Below are 18,811 nucleotides of genomic sequence, written 5' to 3'. Positions count from 1 at the left end.
TTTCAAGACCCTCAACGATGCGCAACGGCGTTACTCTCAAATCGAAAAGGAGGCGCTCGCTATCATTTATGCTCTAAAAAAGTTCAGTTTTTTTGTATGGTTCTAAGTTTCACCTCATCACTGACCACAAGCTGCTGGTCTCTCTGTTCAGCCCATCGTCGTCGCTTCCGGATAAGGCAGCTCACCGCCTGCAACGTTGGGCCTTATACTTGTCTCGTTTTCACTATGAGATTCACTATCGCCCCACGGCCTAGCACGCCAACGCTGACGCATTGTCGCGATTGCCGATGGGCCCTGACCCGGTTTTCGATCGTGATGAACTACTCTGTTTCCACATTGATGAGGAAGAACGTCGTGCGGTCGAGGGTTTTCCAATTACAGGTTCGCAGTTCGCATCGGCTACTGCGCGGGACCCGGTCCTGCGTCAGGTGATCGGTTTTGTTCAATGGGGTTGGCCGGACAGGACCAAGGGCCGGGCATCGGATCCCCTTTGCAACTACCATGCCTTGTGCCTTCGTCTGTCTGTTCATGATGGTGGTGTTCTTCTGGCCACGGATGGCGCATCTCCACGGGTCGTGGTGCCAGCCTCTCTTCACAAAGATGTCCTCAACCTGTTGCATGAAGGCCATTGGGGTATTTCTCGGACTAAGTCCCTGGCCCGCAGGCACGTTTATTGGCCCGGTATTGATTTGGACATCGCCCACATGGTTGCTGCGTGTGGTCAGTGTGCTCAACAACTGGCTGCACCTCATACAATGCCCTCTCTGTGGCCTGATCTGGCCCAGCCATGGGAATGGGTGCACGCTGACTTTGCCGGCCCCTTCCTCGGTACTTATTGGCTACTGTTGATTGACACTTTCTCGAAGTTTCCGTTTGTTGTACGATGTCCGTCACCCACCACTGCGGCAACGACGCTGGCTTTGTCCAAAATCTTTGCGCTAGAAGGTCTTCCATCCACGATCGTCACGGACAATGGCCCTCAGTTCTCTTCGCAGGTCTTCCGTGATTTTTGTACTGGACAAGGGATTCATCATGTTACAGTGCCGCCCTTCCATCCGCAATCGAATGGGGAGGTCGAGCGCCTTGTCCGCACTTTCAAAAGCCAGATGAAAAAATTCCTTAGTGATTTTTCCACAGATGACGCTCCGCTGCAATTTCTGAGTTCTTATCGCTTCACGTCTCTGGGTGATCGCAGCCCTGCTGAACTCTTGCATGGCCACCAACCGCACACTCTTCTGCACCTGCTTCACCCTGTCAGGCCTTGTGCTGTGTCCCCTAGTGCGGGAAAATACTCAGTGGGTGCCGACGTGTGGGCACGAGGGTATGGATCTCGCCCTAAATGGATCCCAGGGGTGGTCAAGACTCTTCGCGGCCGCCGGCTTTGTGAAATACGTACGGACGACGGCATGGTTGCCACCGCCCCTTCCTTCGCCTCCACCAGCCCGAGAAGCCAGTCCTGTCACTGCTGCCGATCTACCATACGTGTTGATGCAGCCGACGTCGCTACCGCTTCCGAGTACGCCGGAACCGGCCCCAGTCGCAACGCCACCTTCTCCGGGACCCATCTCGCTGGAGCACACCCCCAGGTCCACGACACCTATGGATGCTGCTCCGGAGTTTTCACCCATCATCTCGTCCAGGAGGCACGTTCCACGCACGAGCTTCCATCCTGGGCATTTTCGACCATACTCTCGTGTCTCTCCGCGGGATCTTCTCGGGGCCTCACAATAGGCCATGAATGTCTCCACACTGTGCATGTCTCGAAGGAAGTGAGTGTTTTTTTTTTCAAGGGGGGAAAAGTGTTGTGACAGTGCCACGACATTTAACAGTGCCACCACGACAGTACACGCAAACAGTGATAGAGGCGCTCTGCAACTCGGCTGAGCGCGGGAGCGCCACCTAGCTACGAATGGCGCCGGCCGCATGTCACGGCACGGTAGTCGAATAAGAGATACTGAGTTGTTATCATGTAACGAGCTATTGTTTCTAAGTGAGTGTGTTTGAATGTCCACGCAATTATTGGTGATTACAGGTTATAACAGAGAGAGAGAGAGAGAGAGAGAGAGAGAGAGAGAGAGGGGTGGGGGGGGGGGGGGGGGGTGGGGGGGGTTATGATCTCATTAGCTGCCTACAGATGAAGAGCTGTTTTACATCTATATGTGCATGACATTTCAGTAGTCTGATTAATGCCTGTGCTTAATCCTGAAACAGAGTTTTTGCTCTTTTTCATACAAAGATGACTTCTTGTTAAACTAGGAATAGCAATTAATGTGAACATTTTTACTGTCAAAAACATGCTGATAGGTCATCCAACTCCACATGTTTCATATTTTGACAACATTTGCTTTGTATTTTATTTGATGCTTTAGAATTTATCAGGATGTGTAACTATTTTTGCTACTACATCATTAACAAAGAAGATTGCAAACTGAACCACAATACATGCAGAAACTTGGTATAGAACAGTAATTATTTATTTTTACAAAACAATATTCTGATGCAACAAATAACTACAAGTCTGTTTTGTACGTCTGAAGTATCACAAGAACAAAAACCTTAATTAGTTATTATTATGCACATGATGCAATATGTTAACCCTGTGTCCTGTAATGCAGCATTCCATTGCTTCTGACGTGCATGGATGCCTCATGAGAAAAATGCTTGTGGTTTTGAATGCACTGTGGCTATCGCCTGTTCATCTCTTGTGAAATGCTGGCCTCCTGGTGCCTAGAACTGCTTCGAGACTTCAGAACACATGAAAATCATTCAAGATGAGATCTGATGAGTAAGTTATGTGTTCAAGATTGTAATGCTCCAAAATTATTCCTTTTGTATCCCAAAAGAGAGTGAGCATGACTTTTGCTGCTGGTGGTTCATTGTGGATTTTTTTGTTTTGTTTTGGCAGAGTTATGGTGCCATTCCTTGTATGATCTTTTCATTTCAGGTTCGTGATGGTGTACCCAGTTTCATTTCTTGTAACAATTTTGTTAAGAAATCTATTACCTTCAATCTGGAAGCAATACAAAAGTTCCTCGTAGGTATCATGTCATGATCTCTCAGTTCAGCAATCAACTGATGTGATATCCATATTGTAGATACTTCACTGAATCACAGCATGCCATGAACAATATTGTGTGCTGAACCAACTCTAATATCCAAAGTAGTGGCTATATTGCTTACAGTAATTTATAAGCTTTTCCACCGTGGCAATGTTTTATTTCTCACTACATGGTATGCCTGGCTCAGGCATGGAGTATCTTCCCTGGAAGTTACACCAGTTTTAAAGTTGCTGCACCACTCATACAGTTGCTGCAGGGGCACACATGAATTGCTGCTCTGTGGTTTCATCCTGCAATGTATTTGCACATGTTTAACAGGTTCAGTACTCAAGAAATGTATTACAGATAACTGCTCAAACGTAGTGAAAGTCGACAGTGATGAAGTGGTAGTGAGGTATGTTGGTAAGTGGTAAGGTCCTGGGTCAAATAATTTGATACATTTTCAATTAGTGTATTTAACAATAACATCAAAAGCAATCAAAGTTTCAGCTCTCTTGATCTTCCAGGCTGACACTTTAGAAAAGCAGTTTGCACTCTTTTTAACTTTTCTGCTCTGGTAAACACTCAGAATAATGAGGTCACAAATAATAAAATATGAAAAACAGTTGCAACTATTAGATGCCTTAAAAGGCGAAAGAATGAAGTGCCTTCAAGGCAGCCAGTGTGTTTAAATATAATTTTAAAATAGTTAAAATTATTAGTTCACTTCAGTTGGCAACCAAGATTAGTATAATTAAAGAAATAACATTTAGCTGTTAGATGTGACAGCAGTCAGATAAAATTATCAAAACAAAGAACATCAAAATTTAACTATCCATCTCAAATGGCCAACATAGTTTTAAATGAGTTACCAAAACTTAGAAAGCAACTATTGAAAAGAAACCTGTAGGAAACAAAAGATCCTCCACTTGGCTATCTTTTAAGATTTTAAATGCCTTACAATTTGAGGACCATAGACAGTAAGTGGCTGCCCGAAACACATCAAAAGTCTTAAAGCTTTTAAATACCACTTGAACAAGCACATGGAATTAAACCTGAATTTAAAATCAAAGCACAGTCACCAAGTGATCAGCAGCGTGAGAGACCACAAGAATCGAGATATAAAGTGCCAAAGTGGCACAGAACAAGTTGAAAGCCAAGTAATAATATATATTAGCAGCACTTCTGCCAGTGCTGCCACTGATCTCACACAGTTTTCTACACAATGTGAACACAAGTAAAACAGATTACATACAGACAATGACCACCTGCCACTTAATTGCATATAGACTGACAAGGCAATCCTCCACCAGATGTGAGGCTGAACTTCATAAAAATTTAACAAGTAATGACTCATTTGTAACATATTTGCTTATTACAAGAATAGAGATAAACAATGCACCCACACGTTGGGACCACACAGTATTACAGCATGATGTGTCTTGATAACCAGGATGGTGGAACCTTACAGCAGAACACAGGGATTTTCCAAAATTCCTCTTCCCAGAATGTGATGGCTGTAAAGCAGACATTCACCGTAGTTTCCACATTGTTCCAACAGGCAAGGCTGTTTATTCAGGGACTCGGGACTTCCTACCAGGAAGCAGACAGACACTTCCAACAATGTGGCCACCCCGTTAATGGCCAACATGTCTGAATCAGTAGTCCAGGCATACCCAACTGCTGAAGCCTGAAGCCAGTCTCTTGGCTGTAGGTTGCTGCCCCCCCCCCCCCCCCTAATGGGGTGCCTGAGCTGTAGTTATGACCAAAGTCGATATGCCACAGGGGCAGTTATCGATAAAGGCTCTTGCGTGGCTCAAATAGGATGGCCATCTTTGCACTGACACAGCTTCCTTTTCCATGATGCGACTAGAGGCTATCATCAGTTGGTCACTTTTGGAAACACAAGTATAGCTTCTTCCAATTGCCAAATCAATAGTAAAAATTTTGTGAACTTTATTGCACTTTCAAAGTTTCCATTTGAACCACCTTTGTATAGATAGACAGTAGTTCTTGAAACATTGCTAGGAAGAGAAAAACATCGGAATTATTCTACTTTTGCCTATTCAGAGTGTGCTTTCAAAAATACATCAGGGGCTTACCTAGAATTTGGTGATTTATGCATTCTGTTTTCATTTGGTGTTTATGGATTAGTGAATATTTTTTATGCTGTAAGGTTTTGCCTATTTTTCTCTTTATTACAGAGAGTGGAGGAACTGGGAACATTCTCCAATGCAGCAGCTGGTTCACTTTCTGCGATTTTCTCATCCCTTACGCTTTGTCCAACAGAGTTGGTGAAATGCAAACTGCAGGCTCTGCGAGAGACAAGTTCACAGTCTAAAACAGCTACTGTAAGGAGGTGTGCTCTGTATTAATGCATTTATCTTTTTGTGAATATAATGGTACTGAATGTTTAGTTCTTTGAACATGTCAAAACTGTACCTTAAAAGTGTTTTAATCAGAGTGGGAAAACAAGCAGCTTCTGTGTAGCTTTAACATGTTGTTTCAATGTTGTTCTTAGTGAATCAGCTACTATCTTAAAGTGCATTATGTAATTTCAACCTATAAAAAGGTTTCAGTACAAAGCTTGTTTAAGATGCAATTTCCGCCCGGGGTAGTCGTGCAGTCTAGGGCAGCTTGTCACGGTTTGCGCGGCTGCTCCCGTTGGAGGTTTGAGTCCTCCCTCGGGTGTGGGTGTGTGTGTGTTGTCTTTAGTTTAAGTTAGTTTAAGTAGTGTGTAAGCTTAGGGACCGATGACCTCAGCAGTTTGGTCCCATAGGACTTACCACAAATCCCCAATTTCTAAGATGCTACTTTTCTTCCACAAGCTATTTTCCATAAATATTCTTGCTGTTATTAAGGAAAACTGATGCATTTTGTGGGTGGGACTATACTGGTTGAGCCAACTAAGAATGCGTCGTGTTCCATCTTAAATAACTCCTTCCCTACTCCAGAATAAAGCTTTGAGTTGAGAGGTGCTGAGACATGATTTTGTGCTAGCTATAGTTGGTAGAAGGCTGACAGTGAAAGACAAATGAACAGGCTACAGTCTCTGTACACCACACATTTTTAATCTGTCAAGAAGGTTCATACAATAAGTCAATTGCATTATCTGTAATTATAATACCTTTACCATGGACTGAAATTTTATGATGAAGGTTGGTGTCTGCCTGGAAAACTAAAAGGCACCTTTCACTTCAGTCCAGAGGATATGTCATTGTTGTATGATTCACTACAACAAAATATCCACTATTTGAAACACTCTAGGCAAGTTTCTACATGTACTGAAAATAGAGAATAAGTGACTTGCCATGACAAAACAGAACATTTCTGAAACTTTGATGCACTTTATTTCATTCTAATAGTAAAATTTAACACAAATTCTCTGATCTATTTTTATAAAAAGTAAATAATCACCGTTACCACCAAAACACATGTTACCTTGTTGACAGCTGACAACAGACTAAATACTCAATATGCCTATCATTGTACAGATACTTTTCAGATGTGTTTACCAACATAACGCTGAAAAAGTTGCATGAATTTTACTAATACAGCACACAAAGTTACCATTTCCCTGTTACTTTTTGAGCACTCCTCATAAGAATTATATTTCAGTGCAGCCCATCAAGGAAAACTATACTTCTGCAGAACCACAATGAAGGAATAACACTTCAATTTTACAGAATAATTGAACCATGTTGCGTTGAAAATCGTGTTGGAACATGTGCATCGGTTTAGGAGGAGATCGTAGACAAACATGCATGCAGATGAACATGTATTCTGTTCTGTATTTGTAGTATATGTACCAACCCTGATTTATGACTTTCATTCCTATGTGAATGAAATCTGTGCTATATCATGTTTCAGATGAAGGCAATCATCTTTTGTATTCCATATAGTGTTTGCTCATATAGCAAAAGATAAACACTGCTCAGACATATCTGCTCACTCTATTGTCCCTGATTTAAAGCATATGCCATGGAAGGGCCAGTACAATGTTGTGAAACAGCTTTTAGAAGTACCTTGTGATGTAACTGAGTAGGCAGAGTTGGGATCTGGTTGCTCTCTCATGTGGCTGCTCCTTCATAAGTTTACCGAGAGACTATACAATACCTTTCTCATAGAGTATGACATTGTAGTTACTCAAGCATTCTTATATAACACTCAAAATGGCCAAACAAACATTCTGCAAATTACATAGCTCTTGTTTCAGTTCTTGTGGACCCTTCAATCATATGGCCCAGACAGGTAAACAGTACTTGAAACTGTATCATGCAAATGGCCTTGTAGAGACGCTGCATCTACTCAGAAGTATCTCAGAAAATTGTTGTCTGGTGTTTGTCATTCCCACAGTACAAGAACCATGGTTTTCTCTTTTACAGTAATCTGAAAATGCTAGCAATGTCACTGACCTTAGTGATATGTAGTTGATACTATACCGATACATTGTAGGGAACTTGTCTACTTGTGTGTTTTACTTTGTACATGCTTATTGTCAATTACTAGTTGCTCTACAAAGTGCTGACATGTAATATCACCTCACAAGTACAATTCTCATGGGTGATAACCTATCTATAAGTAACAGCATCATCTGTTAAAGAAAATATAATGTATATAGCACAAAGGTTATCACATTTATCCAGTTGCAGAGACATTCTCTCACATTGGTCTTCACTTTCTGGTTGTAACACAGAATTACAACTTTCATTGATCCCATCTTTAGATGTGTCCTCCACAGGAAGTTCCAGATCCTTTTGGCATCATTAAAAAAAGTATGAACACAACATAATTCAAAATGTAATTTATTGTCTCTGCTGTGTGGCAGTGCAGAGCCCCACAGTACTTTAAGGCTTTTACTGAGCAAGATGACGCAGTGATTAGCACACGGGCCCCGACTCAGGAGGGTGATGGTTCAAATCCATGTCCAGCCATCCAGGTTTAGATTTTCCATGCTTTCACTAAATTGCTCCAGGCAAATGCCAGGAGGGTTCCTTTAGAAGGGCATGGTCGATTTCCTTCCCTGTTCTTGCACTATTGTGAGCATGTGATCCATCTCATTTGACCTTGATGGTTATGGGTTGCTAAACCCTAATATTCCTTCCATACTACTTTATAACTTTGGTGCAATTTCGTTGATTGCTATATCAGATTCAGTTGGTTTGTTTTCTGATGTTCACTAAGAAATTTTTATGTACAGATCCAACTGAATTTCTTAGGGTGTATGCAAATATGCCCCGTACCTGAGGCAAAATGAAATGTGATTAAGGCATGAGCTTCTATAAAGGCCACTGACTTATTAAACTTCCAAGAAATAAAGGAACTTTTAGCAATATCCATAACATGGAGGGCAATTGTGAAAGTTGCTCTAATATTTGGGGGAAAAAATTGAGAGAATCATTATAAAAGCTATGACGCTTCATACACATATATGAACTAGATATGAGGAGAGTATGGGGAGTCAGTGCGAAACAAGACTTATTTGTTTATATTTATAGTTGGAAAGAGTTGTTGCCAGTATGTGTATTGATTCTGTATGTACATCAATCTTTCTTTTTACCATTATGAACCATTATGAAAAAAAAATAAATAAATAAAAATTTCTGACACAAGTACTGTATTGATGTATGTGTAAAAATATTGAGCTCTAAATTAGTGCCACCCAATTAATTATTTATTGTCTGCATTGAAGCAAAACTGTGGGCCTATAAAAATGACGAAATACATAATAAAAAATGAAGGAGCAATGGGCCTGTTTAGAGGTCTGACTTCAACTATGGCTCGAGAAATGTTTGGCAACTTCTTCTTTTTTGGAGGATATGAAGGTGCTCGTCAGTTGCTCACACCTCCAGGGAAATCAAAGGATGAAATTGGTAAGATGTTTGAAATAATTTTCTTTCAAATATACGAGGTTTGTTCAGAACATTCCTGAACTTTGTCCACAAATTTTTTCGATGCTTACCTTTTACTTACTGTGCATGGTCTCCTTTGAAATGCTCTCCTCCACAATCGATACATGGCTCCCAGTGCCGTTTCCACTTGCTGAAACAGTCTTGGTATCCCTCTTGCTGAATTAGGCAAAGCACCGTCTGCAAATTTTTTTTATCTAGTGTATTGTTGCAAATCTTCGTCCTTTCAACGGGGTTTTCAACTTAAGGAGGAAAAGAAAAAAGTCTGCAGAGGCCAGGTCTGAAGAGTACAGAAGATGAGGCAGCACAGTGGTTTAATTTTTTGTCCTCTTCACTGATTGTGAGGCAAAGGTCTTTCTGGTCTTTACTCATGAGCAATGGGATGAACTTGGCAGCAATATGATGCATTCCAAGATGCTGTGTCAAGATTGCATGATATGATCCAACTGAAATGTTACACTCTTCTGCAATCTCTTGGACAGTCAGTCTTTGATTGGCACACCCAATTTTGTTGATGTTCCTGACATGAGTGTCCTTGATAGACACCGGAGGGCGTCCTGGAAAGGGTCATCTTTAACCTCCATCTGGTCATTTTTAAACCATGTGAACCATTCGTAACACCAAGTACAGCTTAAGCACTCATAACAATAGGCTTCCTGTAGGTTTGTGTCTGTAAAGGTTTTCTTGAGTTTCATGCAAAATGCTGCTCCTTGAACTCTGCCATTTCGAAATTTGCCAACTGTGTGACATAATGTTCTACTCAACACAGCACTGAACAATAACTAACAAACATACAACAATGAAACTTCCAGCAGTTACACATTAAACACAAGCATGTGCAGGGATGCCAGTTGCATTTTGCTCCAACACACCATTGGTGCGGAATTATGAATTTTATGGAATTTTTTGAACAGACCTTGTACATCTACATGTATCGTATGTATTTTATGTCACACATGATATAACTTATTAATGTGAAATTTGTGTTACAGGAGCTGTACGTACAATGGTTGCTGGTGCTACAGGTGGTTTTGTTTTTTGGCTTGTTGTGTTTCCTGTGGATGCTGTAAAATCAAGAATACAGGTTGGCGGTCTGAAAGAACCCATGATATCTGTTGCCTTAAAGGTGGCCCGTCAAGAAGGTTTGTTTTGAAGTTTTATTATTTTAGTATGCAGTACAAATTAGATTTGTTCATTGGAAGTTCAAAAGGTATTTGAAGTGAACAAATTGTTGTGTGAAGTTTAAAAATGGATGAAAATGCAGTGAGTAAAGTACTGAAGTTTAGTTAAATGTTAAAAAAATGAGAAAGACATCATATCAGAACCAACAATTATTTAATGCATTACAGTCAGAGGCTCTAAAAATAAGTGTCATTGCTTTATGCACATTTTGAGGATGAAGTAATTTATGTAGACTTGGAAAAGTGGGGAACACAATGTGAACAGATGTCCACTTGTTAGGAGAAATCATTTTATGGATTGCAAAAACCACTGTGGAAAAGTGGGGCACTCATAATTATTGAAGTATGTTTGTGGAGTCTTTTGATGCCTTAAATGAAACAGTGAAAATGTGGTTACCTTCAGTACTATAACTTAAGTCAACCCAGACACTGTTCAAAGTTGTGCAGACTAGAATTCATTTCATGTATCTGCAGGGAGATGGTTGCAGCTGATGTTGGATGCAACATGTATGGCTCTCTCTCTCTCTCTCTCTCTCTCTCTCTCTGTGTGTGTGTGTGTGTGTGTGTGTGTGTGTGTGTGTGTGTGTGTGTGTGTGTGTGTGTGCGTGTGAGAGAGAGAGAGAGAGAGAGAGAGAGAGAGAGAGAGAGAGTGAGTGAGAGTGAGGTTGCCTGACATGTAGGTGGTCAGTGAGGTTGTGGCCATTGAGAGTACACAAGGAGGGTCAGCCTAGCCTCAGTGTATATCTCTCCTGTGGTCTACCACATATATTGCTTGAAAATCTTACTCATCTGCTTGAATGTGTCATCATTAGATGTTATAAACAGCTTTGATCTTAGTGCTGCATCAATATCTGTGATGAGAACTAAAGGCTGTTTTCTCACATAAGAGTTTTTGGTTGGATTCCAATGGTCAAGATAATGTTAGTGCCCAGAAAGTGGCTACAGTTCAGGTGAATGGCATACTCATTAGTTGGGGTGTTTGGATATTGGATCTATCACCACCGTCAACATGCGCTTAAAGATTAAGCTCTCAAAGCCAGTATGGACCCTGTCTCTTAATACGTCCAGCATAAGCCAGGTGGCAGAAGTGTGCAGTTCTGCCTGATATTTTGCACTCCTCCCACAAGCATGAATCATCTGTTCAGTGCTAATATAGTGGTTAATACTCATGTTGTGGGGCTAGGTTCTTCATGTCAGCCTTCTATCGATGGCTGTAGTGTAGGAAACACAACTTTTAATCGACCACACAGTACTCTTCTGTGTGGAGCAAGATGATACTATTTGATAGATTTATTTTCATTCCAATTGATCTGTAATGAGGAGGTCCTCCAGGATGTAGAACATGTCAGAAAAACAATAATACATGACAAATATTTACAACTAAAACAAATAAGTGAATGTATCTTCCACAAGTCCCAAGTGGAATGACCGTCTTTTTTTTTTCTTTTTTAACACCACATGAAAGGATCATTTTACATCACTCATTTACTAAGATTGCATTAATGCAGTGAATTTCAAATTAAATTTCTTTTTTATTTATTAGGCAATAAACATATAATAGAAGTACTACAGTACTTATTTACAATGAACACACAACTGCACTGAGAAGTTAGATTGTACTCACACACACACACACACACACACACACACACACACACACACACGCAGAGAGAGAGAGAGAGAGAGAGAGAGAGAGAGAGAGAGAGAGGAAAAAAAAAGAGATAGATATCAGTTGATTCTACTAAGAAATTCATCAATGGAGTTGGCCACCAATAAATCCTTTAGGCTTCTCTTAAACTGAATTTCATTGGTTGTTAAGCTTTTTATGGTTGCTGGCAAGTTACTGAAAATGTGTGTTTCTGAATAATCACACCTTTTTGTACAGGAGTAAGTGACTTTAAATCCTTGTGAAGATTATTATTATTTCTAGTATTGATTCCATTAATGGAGCAGTTGGTTTGAAAAAGTGATATATTTTTAATGACAAATTTCATAGACTGCTTGAATAGAGAGCCAAGGTCTATGGGGACTCACGACAAAGCTTCATTGTTTGGGTGTTGGTGATTAATTTGAAGTGAATCTTGTAGATTCAGATGCTGAGATATAATGCCCATCATTGAAAGTATTGTTAAATTTTATTGTGTATATTGCAGCATGTCCAAAAATGACCAGCAGTTTCCATTACATTACAAGTGAAACCACAGATCATAAAAATGTGTGTATGTATCTCTTTCCGTCCGGTATTAATTTTTCTTGGACAATATTAAATGCTTGATGGTTCCTGTACTTCAGTACATGAGATCTGCTTCATCTTGGTTTAATCTATAGGCGTTTGGAGGCATTGAGATTTCATTGTCATAAAACTCCTTTGACTTCATACTGAGAAGCACCATCTACCGAACTGGTCATATGTTGAGCATGTAAACTGCTCAAAAACGTTTTGCACCACTTTCATGTCTGCAAAAAGTCTCCAAAAATGTGTGGACTTAGATTCAAGGAAACTTAAAAAAGGAATGTCATTGTGAAATAAAAACAAATCATTAATCAAAATAAAGGAAACCTGTTCAAAAGTGCATTCATTCATTCATTTTCATTGACTGATCGATTTATTGACTGATTGCATCATTTGTCATGTTCCTAGGATCCCATCAAGGGCTGTGGAATGAGCCGAGGCATACATTAATGAAACATATGGAAATTGTAGAATCTTTAACCTGTATACCATTCTAACAGTTGACTATCATTGACTGCATTGTGCCATTAATCCTTTGCCAGCTAAATTTAATCAAGAAGATCAGAAAGACAGTTGTGACACATGTATGAAATAAAAATGTGCTGCTGGGTAGCATTTGATACTGTGTTGCTCTGCTGTATACATTGTAGCAAGTCGGATCCTCCATCGCATGTTGTTCACAAGCTGATGAAGATGTTGATTCTCAAGCCTGCCCCACTCCTCAGTGGCAGCCATCCAGAGATCATCCCATGTGTGAAGAGGGTTCCTGCAATGATATGCTGCAAGTTTCTTCTGGTTCAAGTAGGCTCAATTGAGTTCATGTCAGCAGATACCATTGAATTGACTGATTCCTGCCTCCTGGAGGAAAGTGTTCACAAGGTGGGCATGGGGTACTCACACATTGTCTAGAAAATGAACATATTGTCAAAATGTTGACTGCAGGGCTAAAAAGTAGGCTTGGGAATCCTGTTTCAGTACAGCACAGCCTTCAAATGAGCTTCAACAGCAATGAGAGGCATCCAACATCCGTACACGATACTGTTCTAAAATGTGACCAACTCATTTCCTTACAGAACTTGTGGGACTGACACTCCAGACATGCACTAGTATGTGACTGCCTCCACACTCTTCTGTGATGATAATCAGGCATCAGACAGATCCTGCACTTGTTGCTGAAGAGAACCTGATGCCATTGATCCCACTTCCATTCCATGTGTTCTCTTGCCCACCTTCCACCATCATGCAACACGGTGCTGGGATGTTTGTAACATTGTTCATAATGGGCACCTAGAGGTCAAACTGATTGGTTGAGACAGTTCCATATGGTCTGCATTGACATAGCTCTCCCAGGCAACATGCAGTTCAGTAGCATTATCTTTGAGGTTCCTATGAGCCTTAATTTGGAGTTAGAAATCAGCAGCTGGTGTTGACCACAGGTGACCATGATGAGGCAGATCTTTGAAGTTTTGGTGTCTCACAGTAGTGACAGAATTTCTAAATGACATCTCTGTGGTGTTCACCAATTTGATGGGCAATTTCACACGCACAAAACCCTTCTTGCCATAAAGTGACAGTGCACACCAGTGTGACTCTTCAAGGCATGTTGCCAGATTGACCAGTGTATTCAAGCCAAACTGACCTGTTCATGATTGAAGACATACTGAACTGTGCCGAGAGTGCAGTTTTACTTTTAGTTCCATTAGTAAACAGCTGACTGTATGTAGCAATTTCGCGTAGTCGAAACAGTATTGGGAAATCACTCAAGTCATGAGGGTGGTGCAAAACTGGAATGACTATTATAACAATTTATGTTCCCTAAGAAGGACTCAGGTTATTTGGCACTGATAAATTGATGTTGCCTGCCAAATGCTGCTTGTCCATGTATATGCCTTATTTACTTAGAATGTGATATAGGCAGCAAACATCTGTTTGGAAAAACTAGCACATGTGAAGATTACGCCATAGATCAGATTCCTCTAAGTTATACAACAGTGAGTGAAGATAACTGAACTACCTTTCCTGAATCGATCTGGAGACATTGACATAAACTGCACAAAAATAGTTTTGCACCAATTAGAAGGGTAGTGTTCATGCAATCAGTAATCCTTCATCTCCTACCATCAGTTTGCCCTCTAGACTACCATTATGCTCAACAGTTTAAACCCTCATCCACTATGGTACATTAAGATGATGGCCAGAGGAACATCTGGAATGGAATCTGAATCAGTGGCATTGGGCTCTCCTCACGGAGTCCAGGATTTGCCTTGTGGCTAAAGAGTATTGAAGGTTGTGGAGAAGGGCATGTACCTACACATGTCTCAGGTGTATGCAGCCCCATGGATTTAGGAGTCATGTTTTATGCTGGTATCACAGATGGTAACTTGAGAACTGCGCAGTATCAGGACAGAATCCTTTGACCCATTTTCCAGCCTTACAGTCAGTGTGTCATGTACGAATTTGTATTTCATGATGGTGATGAACAAGCACACAAGTCATCAGGAATCGATGATATACCTTCGGGCCTACTGAATTGTGTGGGAGGTGTGGGAATTAGATTATTATTTGAGTTTATGTCAGTAATCTACGGAAGAAGTGACTTACCATTGAATTTCCTGTGAAGTCTTATCATCACATTACCAAAACAGGCACATGTGGATTAATGTGAAAACTGTTGGGTGATTAGTCTGACAAGTCATACTTGTAAATTGCTAAGCAGGATAATATGAAGAAAAAAAATTAAAGCTGTGCTGCAAAAGACTTTTTGGCTCCAAGGAATGAAAAGGTACCAGAGCAATAATTCTGACAGTGCATTTTTTAATGGAGGGTAGTTTGAAGATGAGCAAGGATACTCTCTTAGCATTTGCAGACTTAGAGAAAGACTTGAATATTAGAATCAGTATAAGATGGTTACATTCTTTACAAGACTGAGCCTCAGGAACAGCTGACAAATAAACTGCAACATCCGAAGTGAGTGTAATGAAACTGGAAGGTCAAGACATGTGTAGTTTAATACCCACCAGCCACAAAACCCCCAACCAGGGGGACTGAGGATTTTATTTCAGGGCCTCTTACACCTACAGGAGCTATCTTTGGCATGGCTGACAAACATCTCTATCTCTGCTTCATTTCAAAATTCATTCTTTTAGAGGAAGTGGTTTCACCACACGTAATGAGTTCCCTCTACCTCTGCTCTTCCTGGCCTTTCTTATGGACTGCTCTTTTTCTAGTTAATGTCCATTGGCCTGGAAGACGTGGATGGTCCTGCAGAGCTCCAGAGTAATAACAAATCTCACAAACTTCTTCACCACTCTAAGAAGACAATCTCTGAGTATGAGTTGAACATCCTAACTATTGCACTTTCTTGAACTGCCATACAGGTTCTAGTGATCATATATATACTTTCCAGCAATATGTTTATTTTCTGCCCATGACCCCAAAAGTATAAATAACTGTTTTCTTCAACTAAGTCTCGAAGATAGAAATTTTAGCAGTACCAGAAGAGCAGAGAGCAACTATTGGTGTAGCTTCTTGTTGTCTCTTATATTTGTCTTTTATATCACTCATCTACTCCACAAAAGCCTACTTACAAAATTTAATGAACCAGTATTGCAAGAGGAATCTAGGAATATACTACTTTCCTCTGTGTACTGCTCCCTAGGGACTGCAAAGACAAGAGTAGATTAATTATTATGCACATAGAGACATTGAAGTAGTCATTCTACTTGTGTACCACTTGTGAACAGAACAGGGAGGAAACATAAGATACTGTGCAATGGGAAAGACCCTCTGCCAAGTCTTATTTGAGTGTATAGATGTGGTAGTAGATTTCTATCTTCATGTTATGTAAAATAAATTTGTGAGTCACTAAATTCTTGAGTTTAGTCTAATTTTTGCTAATTTGTATGGCATTGTTTATTGAAGTACTTATTACTAGTAAAATAGACTAAAATGAACCTACTGGTATTCATATAAATTTAAGGTATTTTCCATGTGTCTTTTGCTATTTTTCAGGGATTTCTGCCTTGTACAACGGCTTGCAACCATCTCTTGTCAGAACAATACCAGCCTGTGCTACTTTATTTCTAGTGTATGAAAATAGTAAAAAGATGTTGCTTAAACTTTTAGAATGAACAGTACGGTAGATTTGAATGTTTTTATCGCATAATGGCAAAATCACTGCCACAGATTTTGTCCTCATAGTCATACAAGTTGCCAATGGAAAACTGCTTAGAGGATAGTTTGGAGCAGTAATACTGAATATTGGTTGCATTGGAGCTCTTAATCTTTTGATACTGACAGTGCAAACATAATAGGTTTTTAAAATGTAAACCACAAGAGAAAATCCAAGATGGAATAATGACAATATTATGAAGAGGATAGACTGCTACTTAATGTATAGAGGAGATGCTGAGTTGCAGACAGGCACAACAAAAAGGCTGCTAAATGTGTGAGCTTTTAGCCAAAAGAAGAAGGCATTTTGGCTGAAAGCTCACATGTTTAGCAGTTTTTGTTTTGCCTGTCTGTGACTCAACATCTTGTCTACATGGTGAGTAGAATCTATCCTTTTCATAATATTGCTAATTACAAGAGACTTAATTTAAGTACAAAACTTAAAAATTTTGTTTATAAAAGCAATAAAATTAAGCATGCATATAAGTATTCATGTGAACACTGCAAGACTGGTAAATTGTCACTGTTTATGTGGAGATAAGGGTAAATATTATAACACAGTGGTTATTGATACAGTGTGGTCATATGACTGGACCAATACTTTACTCAGTACTTGACAGAAAGAAATCTTGTAACAATATGCTAATACAAGGTATTTTTCCGTCATTTGTGTATGTTTATTAAGTATTAATTACAAATCAAAAAGAAAGTAGAAATAATCATAAGTAGTCTGTTATCATTTAAATTGCCAATCATTACTGAAAATATATTGTCAAAGCATGAAGCATGTTTATCTATCATTTATTGGATTGACTAATTAATTATAATTTTCCATATTTATTGTCCCACTCTTTAATTTCACTTGCATATATTTCCACTTTTAGTTTGTAAGCAGGTTTATGTCAGGAGTTGTTATATAGTGAAGAACGAAAATGATGGTTTAGCAGTTGTGCGTATCTCCATGTTCTGTGTTCCATTTTTTGTTTGTTTTGTTTTCTAACCATAAGTTTGCACATCATCATATGTATTCTAAAAATAATATTTATCTGTCACTGATGGATGAGTATACAATGTCTGTATACAACACTTGTATCTGGGAAAATTGTGTGTGTGTGTGTGTGTGTGTGTGTGTGTGTGTGTGTGTGTGTGTGTGCATGTGCGTGTGTGTGGGTGTGCGTGTGTGAGAAACATGTTACCCAAATGTAACTATTAGTGATTAGTGTCACCTGCATCTTCATCATAAATATATGGGCATTAATTTTTAAGATATATACATGCGGGAAACTAGATAAGGTTTATAAAGAGCATTTATTCTTGACATGTTTGAAAGAGAAATACTAGATCATGGTATAATCTTCAGTTTCCAAGGATGTTTTCGTATATTAAACTCTTTTTCACAAGTAAATTTATAGTTTTAATTACATGCTTAAAAAGTGCATAAATGTTAAAATGGAAATTTTATGAAAAACTTCAGTTGTTATTGAGTGTTTGATTCAAATGAAGATTGTAAGGTTATCAGTGTTGATACGCAATTGTGACAATAAGCATGCTGAGTGAGGTATGTGTGATACCATATTGACTAGATAGTAAGTAACCTTGAATGAGTCTGTGCAAATGAAGGAAAAAAAAAGAACAATGCAGATTTGTTTTCTGTCACAGTGAGCAATGCTACAATGTTATGCTATATTGTTGATTTTCATTGCATGTGAACTCAAAAATTTTTCTGTCTACTTATTTGCAACTGCAAAACTATTCAGTGGGCACATGTTTGTAAGGGTAATTTCTGTTTGACTATTGTTTCTTGTTATAGGTGGTCTGTGTGGCACCGCTTTTGTGTCTTCCTTATGTTGAACTCTTGCATAACTAAGGATTGTTACACCAACAGCATTTAGTGATGTATTTCAGTATTTAGTCTTACCTTCTCATTGAATCAAAAAATACTGTATCAAAAAATGAAAGAATGAAAGGCTGACCAATGTTGTATATGGATAAAGTGTCAAAACCATTTTATTCAAGTTATTTTCTAGTTGTTCCACAGGTTGTTAACATGTTGTCCTGCAGTTCTGTAATGCTAATCATGAGTAAAATAATGATGTAAATGCCTTGGAGTGTGGCATCTGTGAGCAAATACTAAAGTTGTCCCATCACATTAGGTGTTTTCATTTATGTAGGACTTCAATACACTTAGGCCTCAGTGGTATGTTTCTGAGACACAAAAGACATGAAAATGCTTGCATTATTAACTATTTGTCATGAAATATTAGTGCTTAACCAATCTTA

At 39.4% G+C, this 18,811-nt stretch overlaps 1 protein-coding gene across 1 annotated transcript in view; it reads left to right on the top strand.

Annotated features, from left to right (window-relative positions):
- The window catches only part of LOC124606798 (mitochondrial ornithine transporter 1-like), a 43,551-nt gene extending 26,402 nt beyond the window's left edge, over nucleotides 1-17,149 (top strand). Inside the window, exons 3-6 of the mRNA XM_047138866.1 lie at nucleotides 5,243-5,389; nucleotides 8,731-8,911; nucleotides 9,940-10,089; nucleotides 16,373-17,149. Coding sequence (XP_046994822.1) covers nucleotides 5,243-5,389; nucleotides 8,731-8,911; nucleotides 9,940-10,089; nucleotides 16,373-16,491 — 597 coding nt within the window. The 3' untranslated portion in view covers nucleotides 16,492-17,149. The remainder of the gene's footprint in view (nucleotides 1-5,242; nucleotides 5,390-8,730; nucleotides 8,912-9,939; nucleotides 10,090-16,372) is intronic.
- The last annotated feature ends 1,662 nt before the right edge of the window (nucleotides 17,150-18,811 follow it).

Source organism: Schistocerca americana, chromosome 3 (assembly GCF_021461395.2).
Source record: "Schistocerca americana isolate TAMUIC-IGC-003095 chromosome 3, iqSchAmer2.1, whole genome shotgun sequence".
Lineage (NCBI taxonomy): Eukaryota > Metazoa > Arthropoda > Insecta > Orthoptera > Acrididae > Schistocerca > Schistocerca americana.
This window is presented reverse-complemented; position numbering and strand designations above follow the sequence as displayed.